Consider the following 26,684-nt stretch of genomic DNA (forward strand, 5'->3'; position numbering starts at 1 on the left):
TATACTAATCTTCTATGCCTTCATTTATAAGGGTTCAGGGGTAAGCACAGTCTTTACAGCGTACCAGCAAAGATAGCACCAAAACAACCATATCGGACACTGCCAATGCTATTCGACGGCGCCCTCGCGGTCTGCAATAAGCGGCAGCTCGGTTGCATGTAAAATGAGAACCATACATCTTGGGAAAGCGACGTAGAATGCGTTGCTTACTAGTACTCGGATATAAGCGAACGAATTCACCGACTTTCTCGGGGAATTGCTCAAGATCGGCCGAACTTTCCAGTGCCAGGCGTCTGCGACGTGCAATTGTGACAATTCCATTCTTATTCAAGCCCAAAAACTCCATTTTCTGAACTAATTCAATCATCATACTCTGTTATCCATCCGGCGAATTGATGCTGCAATATTGCGATGGACGGCTCCGAGTACAGAAAGTCCGACAAGCGGCGTCGTCGGCCCGCACTGGCCTGTGGCATGTGTAGGAAGTCCAAGATCCGCTGCGACCGGAACATGCCTTGTAGCGCATGCGTCCGATCAAAGCACAAGACCTGCGTCTACGAGCCGGCCCCGACCAAGGCCAATCCGAGGAGCGCAGCAACAGCAGCAGCTTCGGGCTCGGCCTCACCGAGAGAAGTGGGTGGCGAGCTGTCCCGAATCCCAATCTCGCCCGCCGCTAGCTCTTTGGCGTCGTCAATCGTAGACAGCACCACCACCACGGCTGTGAGCCATGATGAGCGCATCGCCGCCTCGAGGCGCCGCAGCCTGGCATTTGTGGAGGATGATATCGCATTCAATCGCGCTGCAAGACAGTCGCAAGCAGCAACTGCGCACGACGTGGACGCTCTTCAGCTCCGGGTAAAGGAACTGGAGCGACAACTACAAGCTGCACGCGTCGTCACTTCCCAGCCCAATGCCCTGTTCGATGCGCCCAAGGGGCCGGACGTCGCCGACCTACCGGTAACTTACCCGACGTACCTGACCGACGACATCCATACCATGAGTAGGAGCGTTATGTCCAAGACGAGGTACTTTGGCCAGAGTCACTGGATGAACATCGTTCACTTCGTGAGTAACAAGTAGCCTGCCCAGTTCTCCGCTCGGGGCCTCGTGGCCCCTCGTTATAAGACTAACGATACGTGCACCCCTAGTTGAAACCGATTATGAAAGTCTTCGAGAATGTATCGGCGGAGGCCAAGTCCGAAATCGTCATGTTGCTGCACCAGAACAAGTTGCTGGGCAGGACCATCAAAGCCCAGCGGATGCCTGGACTGACGCTCAACTTCGGGCTCTCGATACCGCCCCGGGACGTCGCCGACAAGCTGGTTGACGGGTACCTACGGACCATGGAATCAGTGTACCGCATCCTGCACGTCCCCTCCTTCAAGGCCGAGTACGAGAAGTATTGGACGTCGCCCGAATCCGTCAGCCAGGCATTCGTGATCCAGCTACAGCTCGTCATGGCCGTCGGCGCAGGCGTCTACGACGACCTGCACTCTATGCGCAAGGCCGCCGTCGCCTGGGTCTACGAGGCACAGTACTGGCTGATCACGCCGCCGCAGAAGTCCAAACTGACGGTTACGGGGCTCCAGAACTTGCTGCTTCTGCACCTGGCTCGCGAAGTCGCCGGCGTCAGCGGCGATCTGACGTGGATCTCCACTGGCTCTCTTCTCCGATCCGCCATTGCCATGGGTCTACATCGGGACCCCAGGAGGCTGCCTAAGATGGGCCGTATGCAAGCCGAGATGCGGCGCCGGCTCTGGAACACGACGCTCGAGCTGACCTTGCAGTCGTGTCTGAACGGCGGCGCCCCACCCATGATCTCATTGAACGAGTTTGACACGGGCTCGCCAAGTGACTGCGACGACAGCGATCTGGAGGGAAGTGATGAGATCCAAAGCGAGCCCGCTATGGCCCCTGCACATGGGTTCACAGACATGTCCGCCGCCCTAGCCCTGCGCAAGAGCTTTCCGATCCGCCTGGCCATAGTGAAGAACCTCAACGATCTCAATTCTCTGGCCAAGTACGATGATACGCTGAAGCTAAATGCACAGCTCCAGGCAGCGTATAAAGCCGCCGCCTTGTCGTTGAAAAAAGCTCGCCGATGGAAGCTCCAGTGGGGACCGGCAGCCTTCGCAGTTTCAGAAGGAGCTCATTAACTTCATCTTCCATTACTACTTCCAGGCACACCACCTCCCCTATCTGGGCCGATCGTTCCGGGAGCCCGCCTATGCCTTCTCGAGGAAGATTGTGGTTGAGATGTCGTTGAAGCTGTTCTCAGTCGTGTCAGAGTCATCATCCTACGGCAACTCGGTGGGCAACGTCAGCGGCGGCAGCGTTCCAACGCAGGGGCCATCGCCACCGTTCAGTGCCGGTTCATCCACCGCTGCCACCACGCCGCACGATAGTACCTACGCAAAGACCCACAACGACCTGCACCGCCTAGCCATCAACTCGGGCGGCTTCCTCCGCAACGCCACCAACAAGTCCAGCATGCTGATCCCGCTGGAGCTGCAACACCTGGCCCTGGAGGACGCCGGGCTGGGCCTCTCGACGCCGCGGCCGGACCTGCTGGCCGCGGCCGCCGACATCCCCCTCTGGGCCCGGCGCCGCATCCGCTCCGGCGAGACCAACATCAAGGGCTACATCCTCGGCTGCGCCATCTTCCACTACGTCGAGGGCCACGCCGCGGGCCTCGACATCCGCGACCTGTACGCACCGTGCATCGAGGCCGCGACCGAGGGCGCCCGCGAGGCCGGCGACTTGCTTCGGGAACTGCTCGCGCGCCAGCAGCTGGCCGATGGTGGGGACGCGACGACGCTGAACCAGCAGGGGGTGGCGGGCGCGGGGCGGCCGTTGGCTGGGGGCGAGTTTGGGGTGGAGGGGATGGATATCGACTGGGATCTCGATATGTCGGTAAGTTCGACACTGCTTACGGATCACCTTAGAACAAAGCCCATAACTGACCTCATCTTTACCCCTTTCTCTACAGAATGCGCTGTTCGAGTTTACTAGTATAGATGATGGGTTTCCCATGCCTGGTGAACCAGACTTTGGCTTGTTCAACTATGGGTTCGATACAGCTATGTGAGCTACACTACTACTATTGATAATATGATCGAGGGAGACACTTGCTGGCCATCGCCCCTGGTGATTGAGTGGTCTAGGAGAACAGCTTCGTTGGTCAAGCTTTCCCCTGGTGTTCGAGTATAGGGGGGGGCTTTCGCAGCCTTGCTGAGGAAAATGGAGTTAAGGTGGTGGGATGTATGAGGTATCATGATTCACGCGTCTATGTTTGAGTTTTCACGTGTTGGTGCTCGAAAGGGCTTCGACTTACAGCTCTATCAATCTTTATGGTCTATGAGAACCTGGTCATACAGATATAATTGGTCACGGATAAGTAGGAGAGGGTACACGGGTAAATAACATCTGCATCAAAACTGAATGAGAGTGATTACCTGTGTTGTATGCAATCACTCACACCGCAATACAAAGATAGAAGAGCCCCTGAGGTATTCACGAGCACGATTCTCATATTGAACATTAAACCGTGTCCGGGCTTTGTTTACAAAAGTCTGGTTCTTTCTATCGCAAATACAAAGTCGCTATATGGCATGATACTGTTCATCTTATACAGCACCTGGAACAACTCGACAAATCATACTTTAGCAGTACCTTGATGTTCAATATGCAGGCCGAAAGGGGCTCAACTTTGCCATAGGTCAGAGGATGCTTACTAACACAGGGACGGATGTGCAACAATGTCATGAATTCAACTACCCAGTGCTGGTCGCTATTAGCATGAATTATCTCTTACTGGAACCATGAAGAGATCTATTTTGGAACTGCCTATCCCCAAGCGACAGGGAGGAATCTCTAGTACAGGCCGGTCGATCACTGACGAATCCTCTTCCAACACCGTCATCAAAAGTCATACCAAGCTGACCAAACATCGCACAAAAGGTTCAGCCAATGATTATTTGGGCCAACACATGATATGACACTGATGCGGCGGTAGATTGGGGCACCCACACTATTTAAATTCAAATTCGCACATGACTGTCCATATATCAAAGCGTATGGAAAGGGGAAGCTGATTGCGTCAACACGGGAATAGCATCAGCAGAACGGCGCTTCCTATTTCCTACGGCTTACTATCTTTCTATGCCGGTCGAAGCGGCTTGGCATGTGGAAGTGGCATCACCCGTCAGCGACTATCACCAGCGGGTATCCCCCAGGTGCATGCGTGCCCTCCCGCCAGCGAATGGGATGTGTCACGTCCCGCGCTCATACTCACGTCATCACTGCAACCCGGTTTGTGCGGTGCTATGTGTCTGCTTTGCTAGGTATTAGCCTTCTGCCTAGACCACGAAAAGAAAAAGACGGTTATGTGCTATGTGTAAGGGACCCCACCCAGGCTCAAGCCACCGTATATTGAGATGTGCGCTCTGCCACGTGGACGGTCAGGGCCAGGACTGTGAATTACGGTTCCGAAGGTTTTGGCTACTGCTGCTCATCCCCTAGGGCTAACGTCTAATAGTCGCTCGAGGCCCGGAGAGAGGCTAGAGAGGGACAGCCCCAGAAACGATCGACCCGGACCTTCCCAATTGCTCACCTTGTGGCTTTGCCTGGCAGTTTCAATCATGAAGGCGGGATTCCATTAAACTGATTCACAGTGGGCAGGTTTGGTGATTGGGGAGCGGCCTCGGCGACCGGGCTGGCTTGGATTCCCCATACAGGCAGTGCCGTTCAATATTCAAACACCATGGGAATTAGAGTTTCAATCAATAATCGCATTGGTGCTAGCCGTCAGATCATGGCGGAGAAAGCATCCGAGAAGGGCGATCCGGCATCACGCCATGGTGGTCATGGCCGTTTTTCTCTCCCGAGGTCCGTCTCTAGCATCGAGCCCAGGCGGGCTCGAGACAAGCCCATCTCCTTTTCCAACCCTCAGCTCTCCGTCCGCACACCCCCTTCACCTTGTTTTCTGGCAGTCGGGCTGAACCATAGTCCCTTTAGGCCTTAGTAGCCTTTTCGTTGCCCTGTCTACAGACGTGCTTCGATGATTCGATGGAGCCGTCTCCTACCCATGACGGGTGAGCTTGGACCTGTTGGGGGTGCGAAGGGCATCCAGAAAAAGCAAGTATCCGTGGCTGACAAAAGGATCAACCACGCATGGAACTACCTGGGATCGGCGGCCAAGCAGACACGCCATCCAGTCATATGTCACCAATAGCGGTTCGTATGGAGCGAGTTGGTCTGAACATCATATGCGTGTAGCCGGGCCTGTGGTGTGCGCACCACCCCTGCCCACCCTTACTTCTTTGGCTTCTTCCTGATGTTCTTCTTCTTCTTCCCTTCTCCCCCACCACGGCCAGGCCGGCCCATGCCAGGGGGAGGCCCGATTGCACTAGCAATGGCAATGAGTGAGTGATGGTTACCCCGTCGGCGCCGGACACACCTCCAAACTTTGTTTTCTCTCTCTAGCTGCCTTATCTTTCTTCGCACCACTCTGCCAATCTCCATCCCATTGTGAGTCAATTGAAGTTTGTTTCCCTTGCCAAATGCTGCAATGCAAGTCGATGCCATTTGCTGTCAGTGAAGCTTACACATCGTATCGTGAAACCTCCCTCTCTAGAAATCAATAAGACATCCGGGGTCACTAGCCTGCTCTCCATGTCAACTCCTTCGTGTCTCTTCCATCCCATGTAACGAAGCAGTGGCATTCGGCATCGGAGGTACAAGCCGATGATGCGCTGTGCTTTGGTGTAATCTAGGCCGTGGTAAGAAGAGAAGAACATGAGGTCTATCGGGTGCGTCATTTAAGAGATCAAGCACTGCGTGATCTAGATCCAGCGAGCAAGAGGGCCCACGGCGACGGGTGCTTGCATAGATAGCCCTTGGTAGCTTAGGAAACGTGCTTCTCGCTCGCCTTGGGGTCCAAGGATACCCCTTCGTCGAATATCTCATTGGTTGCCTCCCTTCCTCTCTGCGCAATTCGTCGGTAGCACACAGTTCGCCAACACCGTGTTGCCCTATCTATACTTGTCCGCCAGGCTCGCCAGCCAGAGCAAAGGGGCACGATGGAGCAATGGGTTACGAACCACGGCTGTTCAGTGAGCACAACACCCACGTGCGGTCCGTCGGTTGGTCGCGGAATGCTAAGACATGGCTAAAGCTTGCGATGCCAGGTTCCAGATTCAGACTCGATCTTGAGTGAGCGTCGAAGATATATCCAGATAGAGATAGATTACCACATCAATTGGGGGCATTCACACTGTCCAAATTTCCCCAAGTCAGCCCATTCTGAAATGTCGGCCGCACGCCACTATCTGGAAGAGGGGGGCAAAAATGGCAAAACGATGACCGAAGGACTGACGGTAAACGCCGTCTAGCAGTGTGGGAAAAGTAATATAACGTCAGCTAGTTCGTGTGGGGGACAAAATAAGAAGGAAAGAAAATCTGTTTGCCTGTACGGTATCGTTCTTGGCACCTGGATGACGGGATGCTTGTCCTGGACCCCACCGCCGGCCATGTTGCATTGCGTCCTGGACGGGTAGCCGCATACGTTGGACATCGGGTGCGATGGCGGCCGTTGACTGCTTGTCTGCCCATCCTGCCCTGGTCCCCCCTTGTCCTTCTCTCTTCGTCTGCCAGCTGCTGCCCTGTCTTGCCCTGGACCTCGTCTTCCTTGCAACCCTAGTAGCTACTTAATTTCCCATGGACTCGGTAACAGTTGAACACCCAATCACCATTGCGTCGCATCAAGGAATTTGCCCCGATTCCTGTAACATCGCCTTCCCACGGAACTTGCATCTTGCGTCCGTAAACTCCCCTTATTATGCGCACGCATCACGTATTTGCCTCTCGTTTTCTCGATATATCTCGACAGATGTATTATGTTGTACCACGTTGCTTAGCATCTGAGCCACCTTTCGCCTATTGCTGGGGATACATTCGACATTGAGATACATGGGCCGGTGCTGCATCGGCGGCGACCTACATGGCTCTTCTTCGACTTCCGGCGATTTTGCCCCTGATATGGGCATGCATAGTCGAGCCGATGATAAGGTTAAAGTTTCAAACCCTATTAGTTCGAGTATATGGCGAGGATCGTCGTAGATGGCGGATAGGCGCTAGCCTCGGCGCAAATCCAGTCGAGCCCGCTTCCAACTCTACAAAAGCCTTGTGATCTTGATATACAAGAAACCAGACGTTGCTTGTAGCCGAAAGATGCGTGGGTAACAATTCGCATACGTGAAGAAGCGGAGATAGCATGGCCTGCAATGGGAAAAGTCCGGACCCAGGTAACCTCTTGAAACAAGCCATCGTTGTGATGCTCCGTTCCACTGGGTCGTACACATTCGCGATTTTTGATGAAAAGTATTTTTTTCAGTTCAAAATTTCTACCCCTCTTGCTCGCTTTCCCCCGTCCGAAAGCCGGGTAGGTAAGCCGCTACAGAGAGAGGAGGGGGGACGGACCTGTAAGCTTGTCTGATGGTTGCACCGCATATCATGCATGTCTGCTACGGACGTAGACAAGAGGGCGAGAAAATAAAGGGCCTTGTGTGGTGACTGAGATTGGGCGACACGCGCCTCGCTGCAGGATCGAGGAACCTACCGAGATGAGGTACCCAAGCAACGGATACCTGCTCGATTGGGACTGCCCGTCGTGGTACAGAATGGCTGTGTCGTCCATTTTTGGTAACCAGACGAAGGGTCGTATCCCGCCTGTTGTCACGAGATGTCAAAGTTATGTTTCCTGGATGACGGTAACTCTTCGTGTGCATGGCCTGCGATTAGCGTGTTCATCTGTACATGCACAGCAAAGGCGGCGGTAAATCTAGAAAAGCGGTGCACTAATGAAGCGTGCGGCTATAATGCGAGGAGAACGTACTCCCCGGGCATGGGTATAGTTGATTCATGCCCAAGTCACTCTATATCGCTCTTTAGGCCCATGTCCGGAACAGACCTCGAGAATCCGCCGCGGATAACTGCATTTCAGATCAAGATCGCGTATGTAGGTCATTATGCAAAATCCTCCCGGCTTGGGTGCGCATGAAATACGGCGAATAATATGTTGATATGATATACATATATCAAGGGGTAGAAACCAATGAAAATCTTTGAAAAATAAGATGCTTGATGCTGGCAATTACGTTATCATCTGTGAAAGTAAATAATAGTAGCGGTCTGAAAGCTGACGTAATCTATCTGCTTACTACAGTTCGCAATAAGGAGGCAGCCTAAGCAAGCTTACCGGGAAGGATCCTCGAGGACGAACACACCCCTCGCTTACTATAGTGTGTAGTCGATATAGTGTTCCCGGAAAGGAGAAACGTGGCGAACTGCTGGATCATGCATTGCGAACCCATGTCGCTCGTTGCAGATGGCCTTTTTCTACATCACGAAAAGATGTGAGGATTCAAGCTCGGGAGGTGGTTTATGCACAACAGCAGACCAACCAACTATGACGCAAACCCATAATTACAGGGCTGGCTATGTTGGTGGTGGTGGTGCTACTGCGGCTTCTGCTTCTGCTAGAAAGGAAAGAAATAAACACGGGACGACGCGTGTCTGCAGGTGAGATATCTCACTCTGTCCTTCGGTTCGGTTATGCTTCCAGGTGCATGCTTGGTGGGAGAAGGGGGCTGTGACCATCCAAGCCCTACGAAAATAAAACCAAGATTCTGGGTTCACCCTCGTGGGTGGCTTGCATACTTCTTGTTTCCCATACGAGCACGAGCAGAGAGAAGGGGATTCTATGCGGTGGGAGATAAAGAGAAACAAGGTGCTCGGCACCTGTCCATGGCTTAGCTGTCGTGGCCAGTCACACGGCGTGAGATCCCAAGGGGTGGGCTGGGCTGTCTGTCTGCCGGTCGACCCAAGAGCCAGGATAGACGGGGTCTCAAGGGAGACCGCGAGATCTCAAAGGATTTAATATCCACGTGCATGATCTCGCAAGCACGTACGCGATGTCTTTCGTTTCTGGTTACCAATCTGGGCCAAGGTACCGATTCGCCTAAAATATATTAAGGGGAAACAGAAGATAGTGATGTAGATGTTAAAAATGTCGTCAGGGGGAGAGAGTGTGTGCAAGAGAGGGAACCTGGTCGAAGACCATACCTATCCTACTGTGATCACACCGCATCAGCTTCAGGGAACGGAACGGCCCTTCACGCATCCGACTTCTTGGTCTCTGCATATTTACGCTGTAACGTGGTCGGGCGGCGCATTATGTGCCTTGGGAAGGTTATTCTTTCCCACACCATAAAGGCGGATTCAGGGATACGGAGGTGGACGTAGGGGGAACACCATCGGAGCTTGGAAGAATCAGTCCAGGATTTCCTTGCAAAGAAAAGCTTCAATCAAAAGCAGTAGTTCTACCACCACCCATCGCGTATGGGACCATTATTGCGTTAGTACTTGCGCCCAAACGGCTGCTTGCAGCTCCCTTTTTGCCCTCTCTGGCTCGCGGAAGACGAAAAATAGCAGCACACACACCTCGGGGGACTATTGCCGGCTTCCAATCCTTCCCGCTTTGTCCCCTCTCGCATGCTTCGAATGATAGCAATAGTAGCAAACTACTGATGTAGCCCTACTGATGGGAAAGTAAAAGTTCATACCTTGTACACCAGCCAATCGACCGGACACATCCTCGGCCTGATCCGAAGTCAGGCTGATTCGTGTGGCTGCTGCTAAGGCGTTGCTTTTGGCTTGGAGGGGGTGCATTGAGAACCAGTCATGACCAGCACCGATCGCTATGATGTTTGGCTAATGCATTCATAAGAAATGAGGTTTTTCTTGCACGTAACGCCATTGTTCAATCACAAGACGAGGTTTGGTTTTTCTTCTCTTTGCTCCTCTGCTCTTTCGCTCCTGCTAGTGAGCGTTGTGTAAACGTTGAGATTACGTATCATCCGTTGCCTCCCCCTCATAAACGGCTTCCGTTGCGCGCAGGGCGGGACGATCATTCGATTCGTACATAACAGCCCGTACCGTACGCACAGGCGGGAAATGCAGAAGCCGGTAGCTGCAGTAGTAGCAGCAGTAGATTGCCGGCGGCGGAGGCAGGCAAGGCAAGGGTTTGATAGAACACCCCTCTCCCTCTGCGTTTTCCCAGGTCGATCCAGCACGGGTCATGGCCGAGGCCAGGCCGACTGTTGACTGGTGCGGCAAGGGAATGTGGCTAGGTCAGCAGACGAGGTGGGAGAGGATGAGGAGGAGCAAGGGCCGTTGCAGCCTTGGCGGGCATATCCTGCGGCGGGCTATATGTGAGCCGCGTTATAACAAAGCAACGATGCGGCTACTACTGCTGCTGCTGCGGCTGTCACAGTTTGCTGACCGCTCGAGAGGAGTCGAGTTGAAGAGAAACTAGGTTTGTGGCATACATGAAGAATGGGAACTACTGCTGCTTATGCATTTGCTCGGCCCCTTGATGACAAGAAGAGCGACAATGATGATGTCTGCTCTGGGGCGAAAAAACAAACGAGTGCGCTTCATTGACTAGTCAGGCCCAATACGTGCAATTTGACTTTGGATCTAAGGCGAGGAAAGCAGGGGGGGAATAAACTACGGCGGCGCTACCACCACCAACCTCATAACGGATAGCGCATGTATGCTACGTTATGTTCACAGACTCTAGTGTATCGCAAACTCGTCCCTCGAATGAATGCACGAGCCGTTGCGGATCGGCGCTCTGACACTTCGATCCTTGACCTCTACCCCAAAAACGCGCCAGCCAAAATGGCGGGGCCGGCGACGGATGAAAAGAAGCGTGCCATCGCCCGCGGCAAGTAATGCATTGGCGGCTCCTGGGAATGATCCCTGACCTGGACGGCCCACGGATCGGACACTGCACACGTCGTCGCGATAGATCTACATGCACTTGTGTGTATGGGCGGGCGGAAGAAGTATGTACACATCGTCGGTTTTTTACATAATCTAGCGCGATATGTGTACACGTATTCCTACATGACGATGGACGGAATGCCAATCAATGGTCGCACAGGTGAGCAATCGATAATGAGCTTATTCTTGGGTAACTGGCACGGGGCACGGGGAGCAACGGCGGTACAAGACATGAAGGATAGATACATCATGGCCTATACTTCAATACCTGGACCGGCCGCCGCCCTGCCCACCATTGGCTGCTGCAATGCAGTCGCTATGCTGCAAAATTCTCGTGCAGTCGAGACAGCATAATGCCTTAAGCCTTACACCTTTGTATACAGATTCAGATCTCTATTACTGGCCTAGAGTATGGCCACATTTCGCATCGTCTCAACTGGCGATGCGCGCGCGAACAGAGGCCCCGGTTTTTCATAGAGTACGTAATTTGGCCGCCTCGGTTTCTCTCGGTTGGGTCGATGGCATCTACGGCCGTACGGACCGGGCTTTGGGACTCGTGCGACGACCCGCGACGGTGAGAGAGAGCGAGAGAGAGCGAGAGAGAGGGCGATGGGAAAGATGGGGACGGATGTGTGCGAGGGTCGCTTTTTGAGACGGCAGGGGGTGCGTGAGGTTCTATCCGGATTACCTTTGGAGTGCATTTTCTGCGTTATAGGCAGTATCATCCTCTTCAATTGACCTGTTGGGCCTGCGAAGAGAGAGGCTTGGTCGCTAGCTCTGGCCCAAGTCCAGAGGCGGCCAGGACGAAGCTAAGCGCCTAGTAGACGGGAAGGTACAGGATCGAGTGTAAACATAGGCCAGAATGAGAGATCTGTCTGTCTCATCCGCAGACAACTTCTAAGCTACCCCCAGGGGCCGGTTTCGATCAACGCATATCGTGTATGCTGCTTGGTGCTTGGGGGATGAAGTCGAAATTAGAACAATAGTCTTTGCAGGGTCGAAAGTCAATGGCGTCTTAAGTTTCTGCTAGTTGCGTCACTGTGGTCTTTGGGAAATCCAATTTCAATCAAACAGTCAATGAATGTCGACGGGCCGCAAACCTAACCTTGCCCATCTTTTTTACCACTAGGGCGTCTGTTAGCTGTTGCAAGCACGCAATCCACTGACGGGACCGCTATTTCGCCATGAGTGGACATCTTCCAGCAGGGTTACCCCCTAAAGATTAGGCGAGCTTGGTGGTGTACAAAAGTCTCCGAGCACCGATCGCTCGCAATTTCCTGCTAACGAGCCTCTAACCTGGGATATCCCCTCCGCATTCTTGGGAGTCGGGTCGAATCTCAGATCTGACTTGACATCCTTGCCTGTCAACGAATAAACCCTGCAGTGCCGATTGAAACTAGAAAGGTACTCGCTCCTTCACCTCGCTGTCGGTAAGCTGTTGGTCGTGAGTAAGCCTAGTGTCGTTATTGTCCCTATATCTGGAATGCGGGATGCCACCTTGCAACGCATCGGGGGCTCGTCGCGACGAACCTTCCAAGTGACGAACACCCAAGTCCGCAGGGCGAGATGCCCCATCATCCACATCGTCAACCCTTAGTGGGTGGCGCATCTTATTAATTAGCCCCCGTCATACCTTACCACACACATCACCGTATGCAAAGATCTGTAGACGGGGAGACGTAGTTGTGCCAGAGGCAAATCTATTTCGAGATGGTCTGCCAGGGCGTTTTTCGATGTCCGTCTGGAAGGAGGGCAGGAGGGCGCCTTCTCCGTTCTTGTACCATGGATGGCGGCCCCTTCCTGACTTTGTACGTTTCGAGCTGAGCGTAGATGGGAGGCACTTGCCTTATTTATTGCAGTCACCCAGTTTCTCCCAGGCCGACTTTGGGCAAAAGATATCGATGCGACCGAAGTGATCAAGTTTTCTTTCCCCTTCATCCTTGTCTTCGAGCAAGCGGATTCAAACGCAGATTCAATTACATGTTCCGACCTGGATCAATCCTGGACAAGACGGAACGCGAACCATACCTACATACTGGACGCAACCTGGAACTGGAAGGATAACTAGGCTATCGTTGCCCGCCCATACATGTACAGTCACGCCGAAATTGCGCGTACTTAGAGGACTCGCTGCTTGCCTTGTTGTTACGAGCGTTGCACTACTGGGTACAAGGACTCCCCTCGAAACCAGACCCTCACCTCACGACAAGACGACGAAAACGACTAGGTCAACGTTCAAGGTGTGCATATGCCGTCAACTAGTTGAGTCCGGTAGCCTCCTGGGGGGAGGAATCAAAGAATCGCTGCTAGGTGATCAGGATCAATCCACCGCCAGAAGCTCTGGAGAAGAACCAATCAATCCTTACCATCCGGTTAGTTTGGAATTGCCCATCTTCCCCTTCAATTCTTCCTCTTCCTGACATGTTCTGCCTTCGCCGCCCCGCGACCATTCGGCGTTCCTACATGCGCCACATGTTTCCTTTCTTCCATTTTAGCTCTGCCTATTTGGCGATAGCCCTCACATCACTTGCATTCCAAGTGCAAGCAAGAGGCGTCGGGGGTGACTGTTCCTTAGCCAGCCCCAAGTGGGGAGAAGTCGTCGAGCTCAGACGGCGGAAACAAGATTGCATTACGTTGTTACACCCCCCTCTACAGCTCTGCAGCCTTTGCTCGATTACCAGAGTTCCTTCCATTTCACGACCTGGAGTTTCACCGTGGCGGCTTCATCCGCGGTCGACTTTGCTCATCCCATCACCGTGAGCCTCGATCCATGGTTGGGCCTGGGAATGGCGGTTGGCACGCACAGACAAACAGACGCTGTTCTCGAGATGAGATGAGCAAGCAAGCAACATGCAGATTCTGGACAAGCTCCCAGAAGATGATGAAGATGCAGTGTACACCCATCCACCCACCCGTACATACATACATACGCACGCACGCACGCACGTACGCACTACGTTACTCCTTGTTTCCCCAAATCGGTACTCGGACGTATTCAGGGTACAACCACTCAGCACGGGTACGAGGGGGTACATGGGCACCCTAATTCCATCCCATCGTCCCATCATCCATCATGTCGACCCTAGTCCTGCCCCCACGCGACAGGGGCCCTTGGATTGGAGCTTGCAGGACGCATCGCAGATCCTCCAATAGCTGCCCCGGCTAGCCTCTTTTCATCCCGGCCAATGACAGGAGCATCTTCTGTCCATATTCGAAGATGCACACCCACCAAGCTGCAAGATCACAGACCAAAGCAACCCAGTGCCTCTACACAGTCACCTGCTGATTCCATTTGCTGAACTTACAACAATCAAACTATCTTCCGGTGCACGCCTGCTGATTTCCGCTACGGGGATACGCCCGTCATACCCTACCTACAGCTTTCATGGCATGACATACTTACTGATTTAATCTGGGTTAGGTGTAAACACGCTCTGTTCACCAACCCCCAGCGTCAGAGCGCCCAGAACCCCCCGCCGGACGAAGTACCGTTAGTAACGGCACTGGCCTGCGGCATGCGATATAGTGCCGTTTGGCCTTCTCCCAGTACATAGCCTCAACAGCTCGGTACATCCAGCCTCCTAGACCCACCCCTCGGGGCCCTCTTGTCAAGTGTACCCGCTCAACGGCACTGACACAAGTCCATTTTAGCCACACGCCCCGATCCCCCCGTCTGATTCCTAAAAGGTGTAAGTCCCATCTATCATTGATTCTAGTCTTGTTACATAGCCTTGGCGTCCGCCCGTTTCGAAGCATCTTTGTATCTTGTGTACACCTTCCCGTCTGCTTCAGACAGACCACGTCGTCCCAAGTTATACATATCCACCTATGAGAGAGTCTTTGGATGAACCTAGCGTGGCTGGTTTCCTTTCTCAAACCACACATCCTGCCGAATGTTGGGGACTTCACAATACCCAACCATTACCCCCATAACCATAACGCCAAAGCCCCTGTATTTGATATACATGTTCCCCAAGACACCGGAAATCGCGTTTCAACGGCTGCCGGCTCATACTGTAGTGCATCATCCCTGCCTGCGTCTACCCTTCCCCACCATATATACGCCACTTGGAGCGATCTCTCTCACTACCGCAATATTGGAATCGCGCTTTCCCCCGAGCCTCGATCTGGACATACGCATAGTTCCAAGTCAAAAGAAGGCGTGTCTCGTCCGCAGAGGACCGCCAGCAAGTAACCAGCAGCCGCATCTCACCTCTTGTGACCTACTACCGGGGCCCCTTAGCAGAGGAAACGCGCACCCACGCCAGCTGCCAAAAAGGAAACAACACACTGTACAAGACGGTATCCAGCAGACCAGGGAATGAAAAAGGTACATGACAAAAGTAGATGTCTGTGTAATGCATGGAGGAAGTCTCTCTCAACCTACCTACCACAGGATTATTCGCATTTGAAGACAGGACTATCTATTACTTCAGTTGGATCAACACCGCATTCGAAGACTGTGTTTCTGTCCCCCTTTTGTCTCTTCCTTTTCCTCTACCCCTCTCACTCTTCGATATTCCATTTGCCTTACAGTTGTTCCAAGTTGATAGGGGAAACGTCTCAGTTCTCCTTGACATCTTGAGTCGCAAGCGTTTGCTGACACTCTCCCAATCTTTGCAGAGTCCGGTTCCCGTTTACCTAACTGCTAAAACTGTCAGTGCTTTCTTTCTCCCTCTGCTTGTTGAAGCCTGGGTAGTGGTTCAGTAATTTACGACACGAACCACGCATACCACGCATGCCACGCGAACCATCCGGCTGCCCGCGTTTGCTGATTGCAGCTTCTCCTTTGCTGACCCTACTCATGCGAACAGGTTCGGGCTGCCTGCATCACCAACGAACACCCGGTATCCACAACCAGTCTGACGCCAATTGCTCAAGTTTTGGCGTATGAGTCTAGTACCGGGCACCAGAAGACAGTCCCCTTTGTTAGTCCACAGCCATTCGGTGAGTTGTCACATCATCCGCTCCGGGCAGGGCATAGATTACAATGTTTCTATGCCCCAGCAGATTCTGACACAGCTGCTTCAAAGAAAAAGCACGGTCCAGACTGACAGGGTCTTGTATAGGCGTATTCATGAGAGATCTAATGAGCGGGGAATAAGAGTTTTGAAGACTTCAACTTCCCGAGACTCGACTCAGGCCTAGTCTGCAAACACTTTGCTCAGCCAATTACCGCTGCCAAGAGTGGTAGAAACCCATGCAACTCAAGGCTCTGAGATCTCTATCAAAGAAACGCCAAAGTTGAAGCCATTCCTATTAATCGCCAGGCTGAGAACGTATAGCACTGCTGGAGTAGTCTGGATCTTCTCGCCAAGTTGTTGAAAACCACAGCCGGCGACAGCCATTTACCACTCAACAGTCTCTCTCTATCCAAAGTCCCCACCATCCCTTGGAAACGACGCCATCTGTCCAAATTGGGGTCTCATTGTTTCACTTCCAGCCCTCCCGCAGAAGCAATTTTGAGATTACCGACTTACTCGGCCAGAAAATCACACGGCAATTCGAGACAGCCGAACACTAATAAAGTTTAGTACGAAATCTCCCCCAAGTGCCCTGAGAGACGTCCTTCAAGACCTTACTCCCCCTCAGGAATCTTTGCCATCTCCTCTGCAACATTGTTCCCGAAACAGGTCTCTCTTCATCTCTTCTCATCCCATCCTCCCTTGGATCAGACCCCTTCGTCCACACTCACTTTGACAATCGTCCATCAGCGAAGAACTCAGCTTGAATGTCTGCTGTCAAGTTTGCCTACCAGCCCTATAAGCTTTTCGAGGTAAGTCAACGACATCCGGAATGTGTTGCACACACAATGCCCCTTTCCCGAGAACGACCTGTGCTTCCGGCAAAACAACGAGAAATCTGACAAGAACAATAGCCTCAATTCCATCCAGAGAGGCCAATAATAGTCGACTCTGACGTCGAGTCTCCCGAGACGGTGACTCTGAGGTACGAGGAGGAGGCGGCTAGAGCCAACGGAGGAGGCCTTCGTGGGGACTCCCCGCCTGGTCTCCTGTCAATGTCTACCGCGTATTCCAAATCGCAACCGCCCCAGATGCATGGTATGTTTGCACCCTTTGCTTCCCCCTTGCAAACGCTTCATCGATTCCCCGAGTGCGGTGTGGTGGCCCCTGGATGGTACAATACTAAGTGCAAGCCTACGCAACATTAGAATTCGAATCGCCAAGGTCATACCAGAACCCACAGTATCAGTACCCCGTGCAATCATTCTCGGCTCACCAGTCACAAAATGCGGCGGCGGCTCAACTCAACCAGATGGCATTTGCGGCCAACGGGTCGAGCCAGTATATGCCAACTGGGCCCGTGGGTCCCAGTCTTCTGTCCTATGAGCCGAACTCAGGCGTTCCAGGGGCAGGTGTAACCATCCGAATCTCGGCCCCGTACGACTTGCTGGCCATAGCCAACCGATTTTATCTGGAGTTTGGTGAATGCAAGTGCTCCGCCCACGCCGCCAAAGATATGCATGATACCAGTGGTTATAGCTACGTGGTCAGCGCAAGTGCACCGCAGTTTGGAGACACGAGATGCAACCAGGCGAGTGTGCCTTTGGCTTTGTCGATTGAAGGACCGGAAGGAAATTTGATGGGAAATCTGATGATAGACGTGGGCACGTTTACTTATCACGAAATTGATATTGGGTCTGCTGAGAGCCCGAATGGAGAGGTCACGCGGAGAGTCGCAACGCAATCACCAGACCAACGCGAAAACACCCCCAAGCAAAACCCAGAGCATATCACTGACAATGCTACAAATACGTATGGATATCCTCCTGTCGACCAACAAGCTGCGGCTTCGTCGTACGATCCGACTTATGCAAGCAACAACACGAACAATAACAGCATGATTGGCACCTACCATCGCACGTCTTACGCGGATGGGTTCCGACACATCCCACCTCCCATCAAAGCGTCCGGACCATGGTCGTACGGCTCGTCTCTGTCTTCGGTACGCAGCCCCGGGCTTTTGCAACCCATTCCTCACACAACCATAACCCGCCCGAGTCTCTCGTCATTACCGGCCCCAACCTCCAGCGCCCCGCAGCTCGTCCGCACCAGCACACTACAGAGCTCGGGGTCTCCAGGCTCCAGCCAGTTCAACCCATACGCTTTGTACTCTACCAAGGCTGTTTTGAAGATTGCAGGAGATCTTGATTCGATGGCAACTGGTTGGAACAAGGAAGAGTGGGAGAACCGCAGGAGGATCGTGATGTTCAAGAAGTCGCAGACAGGATCGACCCTGACAGCCACCTTCAAACCCGTGGGAGTGAATGAGCGCCCGACGAACAGCATTTGCATCAGCTGCATCTACTACGCGGAGAAGAATGAGTGCTTTGTCACTAGTGTTGATACTATCTACTTGTTGGAGCAACTTGTCGCCGCGCCCAACAGGTTCACGGTCGAGGAAAAGAACCGGATCCGTCGCAATCTGGAAGGTTTCCGCCCACAGACAGTCAGCAAGGCCAAGGCAGAGAGCGAGGAGTTCTTCAAGATCATCATGGCATTCCCGAACCCCAAGCCCCGCAACATCGAGAAGGATGTCAAGGTGTTCCCCTGGAAGATTCTGGCTCAGGCCCTCAAGAAGATCATCTCTAAATACGTGAGTCGCAATCACAGGCAACACAACCTTCCACCCTCTCCTATTTGCTAACCCGCACACAGTCGGCATCACCATCATCAACACTGCCTCCAGGACCGGGGTCTGCTCTCCTCACCCCTGTCAGCAGCACCAGCCCTGGCCTCTACCCGCCACCACACACTCCAAGGGGGACGGATACGGGAGCCTACCCCCGTTCAGGTCATCACATTTACGGCTCGGCATTAGAAGAGTATGAGCAATCGCGAACGCATGGTGCATTGGGAGCCGCGACAAGCTGGGCCCCATATCCGACACGAGCGCCCGAATCTCCGCCACTGAAGTCCTTGTCCCACGCAGCAGCGGCAGGCGGCATGCGCATGCCAAGCTTGTCCTCTTACGGCAGTGCAGATACAAGGCATTCTGTCACAACAGCGTCGAGCTACGACATTGCGCCACAGCCGCAGACAAGATGGGATCCGGCAGTCACAAATGGCTACTTGGATACGACTTCTTATGGCAACCACCATCACCAGGGTCAGCTATATGGGACTACCGGATACGCAGATGGTGGCCAGCGCGCTTGATAGAAGAGCCAGGAGGAGCAGATGCACACAGGGTCCACCATGGGCATCCTGAAACCTGTTGAAGAAGTGCAAAGCAGGGCCATGACAGGTTTGGAGGGGTCATGCTTACTCGGCAAGGTGACTGGCTGCCTGGAAGAATGCGGAAGGTGTGTGTGAGCAATATCGCGGGTGACTGATCAGTTGCCTGCGGGTCGAGCGCAACGGCGCGTCCAGCCCGTCGTTGCCACACGCACCCTCTCCACACTATTACTACACATACACACACGCGCACACACACCTCGACACGGAAGGGAGAGTCAAGGTTGAGACTAGACCGCATCCGGGACATAGGTGTGTCTGGGTCTTGTGGCGTTATTTTTTGCGATACGGTCACCTCTTTTGTGCATTTTCCCTCTCTTTTGGATGTCCCAGGAGGGGGGGTATCTTTCCTAGATTGAGGTCAGGTGTCGCAGCGTTGAACCAATCAGATCTCTCCACCTTACTCCATCTTCTCCTATCAGAACGGGATACTCTGCTTCCCTCCAAACCCTGACTCGACTCTCTTCCCCCACCCCCCACTTTGCAGCAACTCGCAACCATCATGGGCCTTTGGAGGTGGCATGCCGCCATGTTTCTTGTTCCTCTTTGAACCCTTCTCCTCTTGTCTCTCATCGCCTCATACATACACTTTGCTGCCGCGTTCTTCGTACTCTTTCATCGTCATGATCACTATTATCCACCTTCCTCCGAGACGGACGCACAGACAGGGAACTTGTTGTCACCTACAACGCATGCGGGGGTTGGACGTCAGTGACTTGGCCTTGCGGGTTCTTTTTTCTTCCCTATTACCCATTTCGTCAACTTACAGGGCTGGGGGGGATCCCTGACCATGATCTGCCATGGACCCGCAATGATTGGCTGTCAGGGTTCTTCTCTGGATGCTTGCAGCTCGTTTCAACAACTTGGCATATGCACAATCTGGTCGTCGACATCGGAAGCGCGCCGCAGCCTGCATACATGATGTGCTGCAGCAAGGTTTAGCTACCAATCCTTTGGTCGTCGCTGGATCCCACTGTCTCTCGGATCTGGTACTTCCACTGTGCCGCATGTGCTGGCGGCGACTGCGTCTGGTTTCGAATAATAGCTCCCCGGTGCTAAGGAGCACGATCCACAGAAGCAAATTTGAAACGCGATCTAGCTCAAGACGACAATTGGGCGAAGCCTCAGTCTGGTTGCGACTGCGTACCATGCGGAACAACCTATGGACAGGCCTAGGCTGACCGAAACGATGCTCAATCATGAGGTCCTTACCCCAAAGATAACGGGCGGACAGGTGCTCGTATTCGAAGAAGCTCCATGCAGTCAGTCCAGTCTGCCAACCCTCACGCTCACACACACACACACAAACAAGTACGCATACATACACACCACCTGCCCCAGCCATGCGAGATAGCCATGGAGTCATACCAACCTTTGACTCCGTCGTCGCCCTTCGTCGCCACCTGCCCGCAAAGGGAGTAATGGTGTCATCTGCTCATACCGCCATTCAGCCCACATGGGTTGGGGTCGCATGCATCTCGCGGGGCCTTTCTTTTACCTCGATGCACCTGTCCCTTCCCTACATCATCATGCATGTATTTCTTTTGTCTTTCTTGTTCCGGTTATGGTACACTCGGGATAGACTTGGGTCACGGCAATGAGGTACCGCCTCGTCGGACGGTCGGCGGGGCGACGATCTGGGGGACTGTGCTTTGTCATTTGTTTACATCATTTGTTTATTGCGACTCTCCTTTCAACCTCAGTCTCACTCTCTTATGCCATTTCCTCTTCTCTCATCAGGGCTACACATTGTGGGGGTTCTAATGTACTGTATTTGTTGGACAATTCATCGCGTGTTTGGGGTTTTCTTTTTACTCTGGGGCACTCGCCGTCGGCTGAGGTACCTGCATATGGCCGGGGAGTGCGAGACGCAGCTTGGTTTGCGCAAAGTGGAAACGCGTCAGAACGCGGTCGTAGCTAGCATTATACCCTCTACCCTGCCTTAGCTGCTGCTTCTACCACGTCTCTGGGGACCCGAAAAAGTTTATTTTGGTTGCATACTCGGCTTAGAATACTAGAGAGGGGGCCAGAAGGGGGCGGATAGGACATTTCATCCTGCACTCTTGGTGGAGTTTGGCAGCTGTCAGTTCTCAGTTTTGTGTTTGGACGTTTGTCAAACCCCCGTTATAGGAAACGGCGTGTACTATTGGAAGGAATTGTATCTTTCACCTTAATTATAATCCAATCAGATCACCATTATCAATTCAATGAGTTGTCATTGCTTCCTCTCGATACAGCGTACTCGTGTGTAACTGCCTTAATGGGAATGCATCCCGTCCAGCTTCAATCTACTGCCAGGAGTATCCCTGGACGTCCCGACGTTGTTCAACGACGATAGGGTAGACCGGCAGGGACCCAGGCCTCTTTTTATGGCCTCGCAACTCCCGATAGAACAGGAGCGCCAGCGGTTTCCGGGTTGAAGGAAGGGAAGAAGTCGGAGAAGGGAGGGCGGAGGCTATATAGCCACGACTATTATAGCCCCTTGTCTTATTAGCTCCGCCCGTTACTGCTGCCCTCGGACCACATCAGCCGAAATAACGTTTGCGAAACCACCGAGTTTAGTCATCCAGGAGGCCCGAACTTGGAACATAATAACGCAAACGCGCCACGATCGATCCATATACGTAGACGGATGCTACGCCGGCCCAACCCGACGCGTCTGATACAACGCATGAGTGCAAATTTACATTACTTACCGACGGGTTCTGTAACATGTACATGCTCACCACTTGGAAGATTGTCTTCAGGCGGACGATGCAGTGATTAACTAATCCAGTACCTACAATGTCTTTGTGATAATGACAATGGCTAAGCTTTTTTCCGAGTTCTGACAGCAAATATACAACTGCTGCCAATACAGAAAGTATTGCATCAAGTACCCAGGCTGAGACCCCGTCGTCCTTGATGAGACCGATGACTTGGAACTCCTGGCCGGCCTCTTGTTCTCTCCATTGACCCCCAAGAGCTGCCGTACGGTAGACAGAGACATCTCCATATCAGCTAAGGGAAGAGTCTGGAGCTCACACTGCCCCTGCCGCTGCCTTCTCTGTCAGTCGATCGCGGAACGCACGCGTAGTCCCGTGGTCTGTGAGTTTTGCACGGCTGGGGTACTCATTAGTCAAACGTTCCTCCCCTTTCTGCGAGGCGAAACAGACACGCGGTCGGGGATCCAATAACAGAGTCTCCACATTGTACAGTTCACCCAATCTTGGATTGCATTCTTACGTTTTAGATCTAAAGTCTGACTTCGAAGCTGCAGGTTGGGCTAACCGACGTGTCAAAAGGGGGTCGGGCCAGCTCCCAAGCTCCCCTACCGGGTAAGTATTAGACACGGGACGAACGAACGGCAAGGGCTAGTAGGCGACGTGCCATTGCCCGAGGATTTGACTTTGGAGGTCTCCCAGCTGACGACAGAAAGCAAGAAAGTCTATTGCTCCTGCTGAGGTGAGTCACTCGAGGCTGGCTGACACTGTCATTCCCTCGGTCACGAAAGGTACATAAAGAGCCTGGTGGTGTTTCTTGAAACCGTGCGGTGATGTCTTGACTCAGACGATGGGCTTCGTGACATGATCCTTCAAAGCATGCCGTGAACAGCCCGTGCCAGCCGCGTCTTTCTCGACTTTCTTCCTCCCACCACCCCCCTCCAACCCTCTTCAGTGGTCATCCGCGAGCCAGAAACCGGGTTCGTTCCCCCGGGCAAGACCTGTCAAGTCATGGCTGGTGTTGTACGAAGACGCATCGTCGATCACTTCATACTTCATCTTTGTATTACCTCAGACGTAACCGAGATTGAGGTATTATGCATTGTCTGTGTGTCTTCCCTCTGCCGCGACTCGTACGCCTCGACTCCGACCATGGCATCATGCTCGCAGCAACACGCACATGGACCCTACTTGGGCTTGGACGGAATGAGCCGGGGGATGGAGCCGCCAGACATCGCATCATGATCCCCTCTCCCTAGTTCGGCGACCTGCGACATCTCTGTTCGCCATTTCGCTCTTTCAGTCCCTCCACGAATGCGGTTGGCATGTCTCTCTCTCATTCCCCTCTCTGTTATGCAACAAGGACTGGACGCTCTGAATGGACATAGCCCCTTGGATCTAGAGCTTAAGATCGACACTAAGCTCCCCCATCATGTAGCAGTCGATGGCAGGGCGGGTATATCCGACAGAACTCCTCAACAAATTGCAAGACAGCGCCATCCTACAGCCATGGGGAGCAACCAGACGAACAACGTGGGAATCAGCTGACGGATACCAACTGCTTGAGACTTCGGTTGCCCTCCTGCCTACCACGCGACATTCCGTCCAGCCCCTTAAGGACGCATTTTGTGCATGCGGCCAGTTCTGGTGACCCAAAGCAGACTCCTTCCTTCCTTCCTTTTGTTTTTGGTTTTTCCACCGTCACCATCCCCAACCATGCTGCATAATTGCCCATCTCGCTTGTCCCATCTGCCCTTGGCATACAGCCTTATGTGGCGTTTTCATACAAGCAAGACGACGTACCCGCGGTAAACGACCAACCTTCGCCTGATTACTACTATGTACACTAATCCCTCACCAAATTTTCCGCCGGCCGCTGCTCATGTCACTCGCTGCATGTCTTATTGGACGAAGGCCTTCTGGGACAGCGCAGGAAGTCTAAATCAGAGATGTGTGAATTCGCGCACGCGACTATATCCGATGAGACTACACTTCCCTTCACCCTTACCTTCCGTAATTTGCCGGATCATCATCCGCGACTAGCCCAGCCCCCTTTCTTGATATGCCGCTCATGAGTACTGGCGTGCGGTTAGAAGTGAATCCACAACAAGATTAATCACATCGGTACATGGAAAGCGAAGGGGAACAAGCAGCTGGTCGTCCAAAGTACCTTTTCTGCTCATCAGTGAATCGGTACATTGGTCTACTTTGTTCCTCTCCTGGGAAACAACCCAGTGTTACCGGGTCACATAGGGACTTGTCGACCAAGAGGGGTTGGAGGTGGACGAGACTTGTCGTCTCTCTGCGCCGCTTGAATGCTAAACCAAAGACTACGATGACTAGATAAAATCCGGTGAGCTTAAAGCTATGCTACGTTGTATATGATAACTATCGACTAGCACGGCGTATAGATACTGGAGTGAGTTGATCTTCTGGTGAGCTACCTGCTTCCATCTACTTGCTGTGATCGTCACATCCTCAATAAGCCATGCAATTCGGTCATCACTTAACCACAACCAATGCCCATTCCTTTTATTGACAGTTTTAGGGAATACTCGAAGGCAGAGGCTAAAGATAGATAGAGTGGTTCTAGTCTAATTTTACAGCTAGATATTTGCACTACTCACTCCTATGTATGCAGATTACAGGCGTGTATCTTAAATGTGCGTGTAGCCCCTTTTATTTACCCCCAGACCGCATAGAATTCCAACAACAGCGACAATACAAATAACGTACGTAAATATTGTCTATCAATGTGACAGCCATAATAGACTACCGATAGCACCGCCTTTTGTTCGATTTTGATCCACTGGAAAGTCCTCATCTTGCGTCACGTAGCCAACCACTTGACGAGGAACGCTTTGAGACTCTTGGCTTTCAAGTTACATGAGAAAAGTGTTTTCAGATGTGGCGGCCTCTCTGTTACAGTTATCACTTTGATGAACGTGTGTGTACGAATGATTGTTCGTGTTATAATGGAAGGCAGCCATCTTCCCCTGAAGCCCCCTGAATTTAGGGCGGTTAAGATCGACACCCCACTGGGCATCTAGTGGTGATAAGGGGAAGAGTAGGTAAGCCGCAATCAAGAACTACCATTCCTCGCCACTGTGGATTTTAAACATGTTTGATTTCCTTCATGAATCTATAAACTCTCGGTAGAGTAGTATGTTCAAGGTTTTCTTCTAACTAACACGCTTGTAGATATCCAACGGATGTAGGACTGAATCGTGATGGCTACCCCCTTTCTAGGTTTCAAATAGCAGCAGGAGGAGGTCATTGATCTATTTGTACAAAACTAACGAATGTGTTCTGTATAATGGGTGACAGGCATCTTATATTGCGTAAACTTAGGCGTACGATAAGTCTGGTACATGCCACAAGCAAGATTTCTGCCGGTGATTTTTGTTGCAAAAATTCTCTGCATAATACATCGCTTGTTCATTTTGCATCTTCCTGGTCTGATGTGTGAACTATAACTCAGAACAGAAATTTGAATACACTGCTACTTTGAATGTGAGTGAGCCGCCTTCATCTACTGTAATAGACCAGACGCAAGCTCGGGATTTCAACAATTTCGCCAGTTAGTTGTTCTCACAAATATAACTAGTGGACCGCAACATCAGATCTTTCGTATTAGTTTTCCAATATGCAATGCTAAAAGATCTTGTACTGCAACCTCTAAGCACTATTTCGTACCCCCATATCGTCTACTCCCGTGTTTATATCCTGCAACGTAAGATCTTTATTCACTAATGCCTGTATACAGTGAACCACAGCTAGCTTGCGAGATATATTTGCTTGAATTGTATCAAATTACAATACAGTAAGCACATGACTAACATAATCTTCCAGCAATACTTATCAGGGGAAATGAATATCATTAGGAAGGAAAATTTTCTTAGTGCTGCGTGAGGATTCCAGTCAGCTGGAATTAAGGAAGTTCGGTTGCATTAGTCAACCTGTGTTGTAACCCCTGAATACCTTCTGCAGTCACCCCACCATGGTCATTATGTTTTCCTGTTTCCCTGCAGTACGCTTCCATATAAAAGTCTTTCTGGGCAGCTAACAATACCTACAAAGTATGCACGGCGAGAGTTGCCGCGGAAGACGGGTCGACCGCCACTCAGTGATTCGCAAGAGAGCTACGCACGCTTTTTCACAGTAGTTGCCCATATAGTAAGACTCACCCGGTACTGTCAACGACGTATGCGAATGTGCAAAGCGAGGAGAGCCCGCCGAGGCCCTTGCTAAGGCACTTGTATTGCCGGCATGCCCCTTATTGTTTCTTATAAACTGGGTAGTGCTGTATTTTTAATAACACCACTTGACCTAATGCATTACCCATCAAGATGGATTCATTGGACCTTGAACAAGTGTACAATATCACTGATTTAACCCTGAATCGGATGTTTATGTCTATGTGGAATATTTCCAGGTCGAGGCGACACCGTCATTACCGTAGTCGACCAGGGAGATTCTACATAGCAGTCGAGGGCAGGAAAGAACCCAAGACTACTGTTAGGGCTTTGATGATGATACCTCATTTTCGTGTGCGTCTTAAACCATTGCATCCCATAGTGGGCATGGCTTGATTGCTACTATGTCCCGAGCCTAGTATGACCCAACTACGCGCTCAAACAACAGCTCGGTCTATGGGCCATGCTCTTTTGATTGGGCCACCACGACTAAGCGAGGGCTATGCGACCTTGCAGGGCATTAGCATGGCGATGTCGTACGTGCCGGGCAAATCCATATCATTCCTGGTGTATACTTCACACACATCGCGGCGCTGCTCTAGACACGACTTCTAAGCCCGTTTGCTGGGGGCCAGAAACCTGGAACATACCCTCGGCCACTCTACAACAGGGCTGCCGGG

The 26,684-nt window shown here is 52.2% G+C and overlaps 2 protein-coding genes across 2 annotated transcripts; both read left to right on the forward strand.

The window, feature by feature from the left end:
• Positions 1 to 411: 411 nt before the first annotated feature.
• Positions 412 to 3,088, forward strand: PG998_004239 (uncharacterized protein; the record flags this gene model as incomplete). The annotated part of the gene is made up of 4 exons (XM_066871057.1): positions 412 to 1,065; positions 1,149 to 2,062; positions 2,115 to 2,913; positions 2,990 to 3,088. 4 exons carry the CDS (start codon positions 412 to 414, stop codon positions 3,086 to 3,088), a joined length of 2,466 nt encoding a protein of 821 aa, XP_066734807.1.
• Positions 3,089 to 16,550: 13,462 nt separating this feature from the next.
• On the forward strand, positions 16,551 to 19,028 carry PG998_004240 (uncharacterized protein; the record flags this gene model as incomplete). The annotated part of the gene is made up of 4 exons (XM_066871058.1): positions 16,551 to 16,624; positions 16,727 to 16,910; positions 17,021 to 18,465; positions 18,528 to 19,028. The coding sequence occupies exons 1-4, from the start codon at positions 16,580 to 16,582 to the stop codon at positions 19,026 to 19,028; spliced, it is 2,175 nt and encodes a 724-aa protein (XP_066734808.1). The 5' UTR covers positions 16,551 to 16,579.
• Between the last annotated feature and the right edge of the window lie 7,656 nt (positions 19,029 to 26,684).

Source organism: Apiospora kogelbergensis (genome assembly GCF_038363985.1).
Source record: "Apiospora kogelbergensis strain CBS 113332 chromosome Unknown utg000002l_segment0_segment0, whole genome shotgun sequence".
Classification (NCBI taxonomy): Eukaryota; Fungi; Ascomycota; class Sordariomycetes; order Amphisphaeriales; family Apiosporaceae; genus Apiospora; species Apiospora kogelbergensis.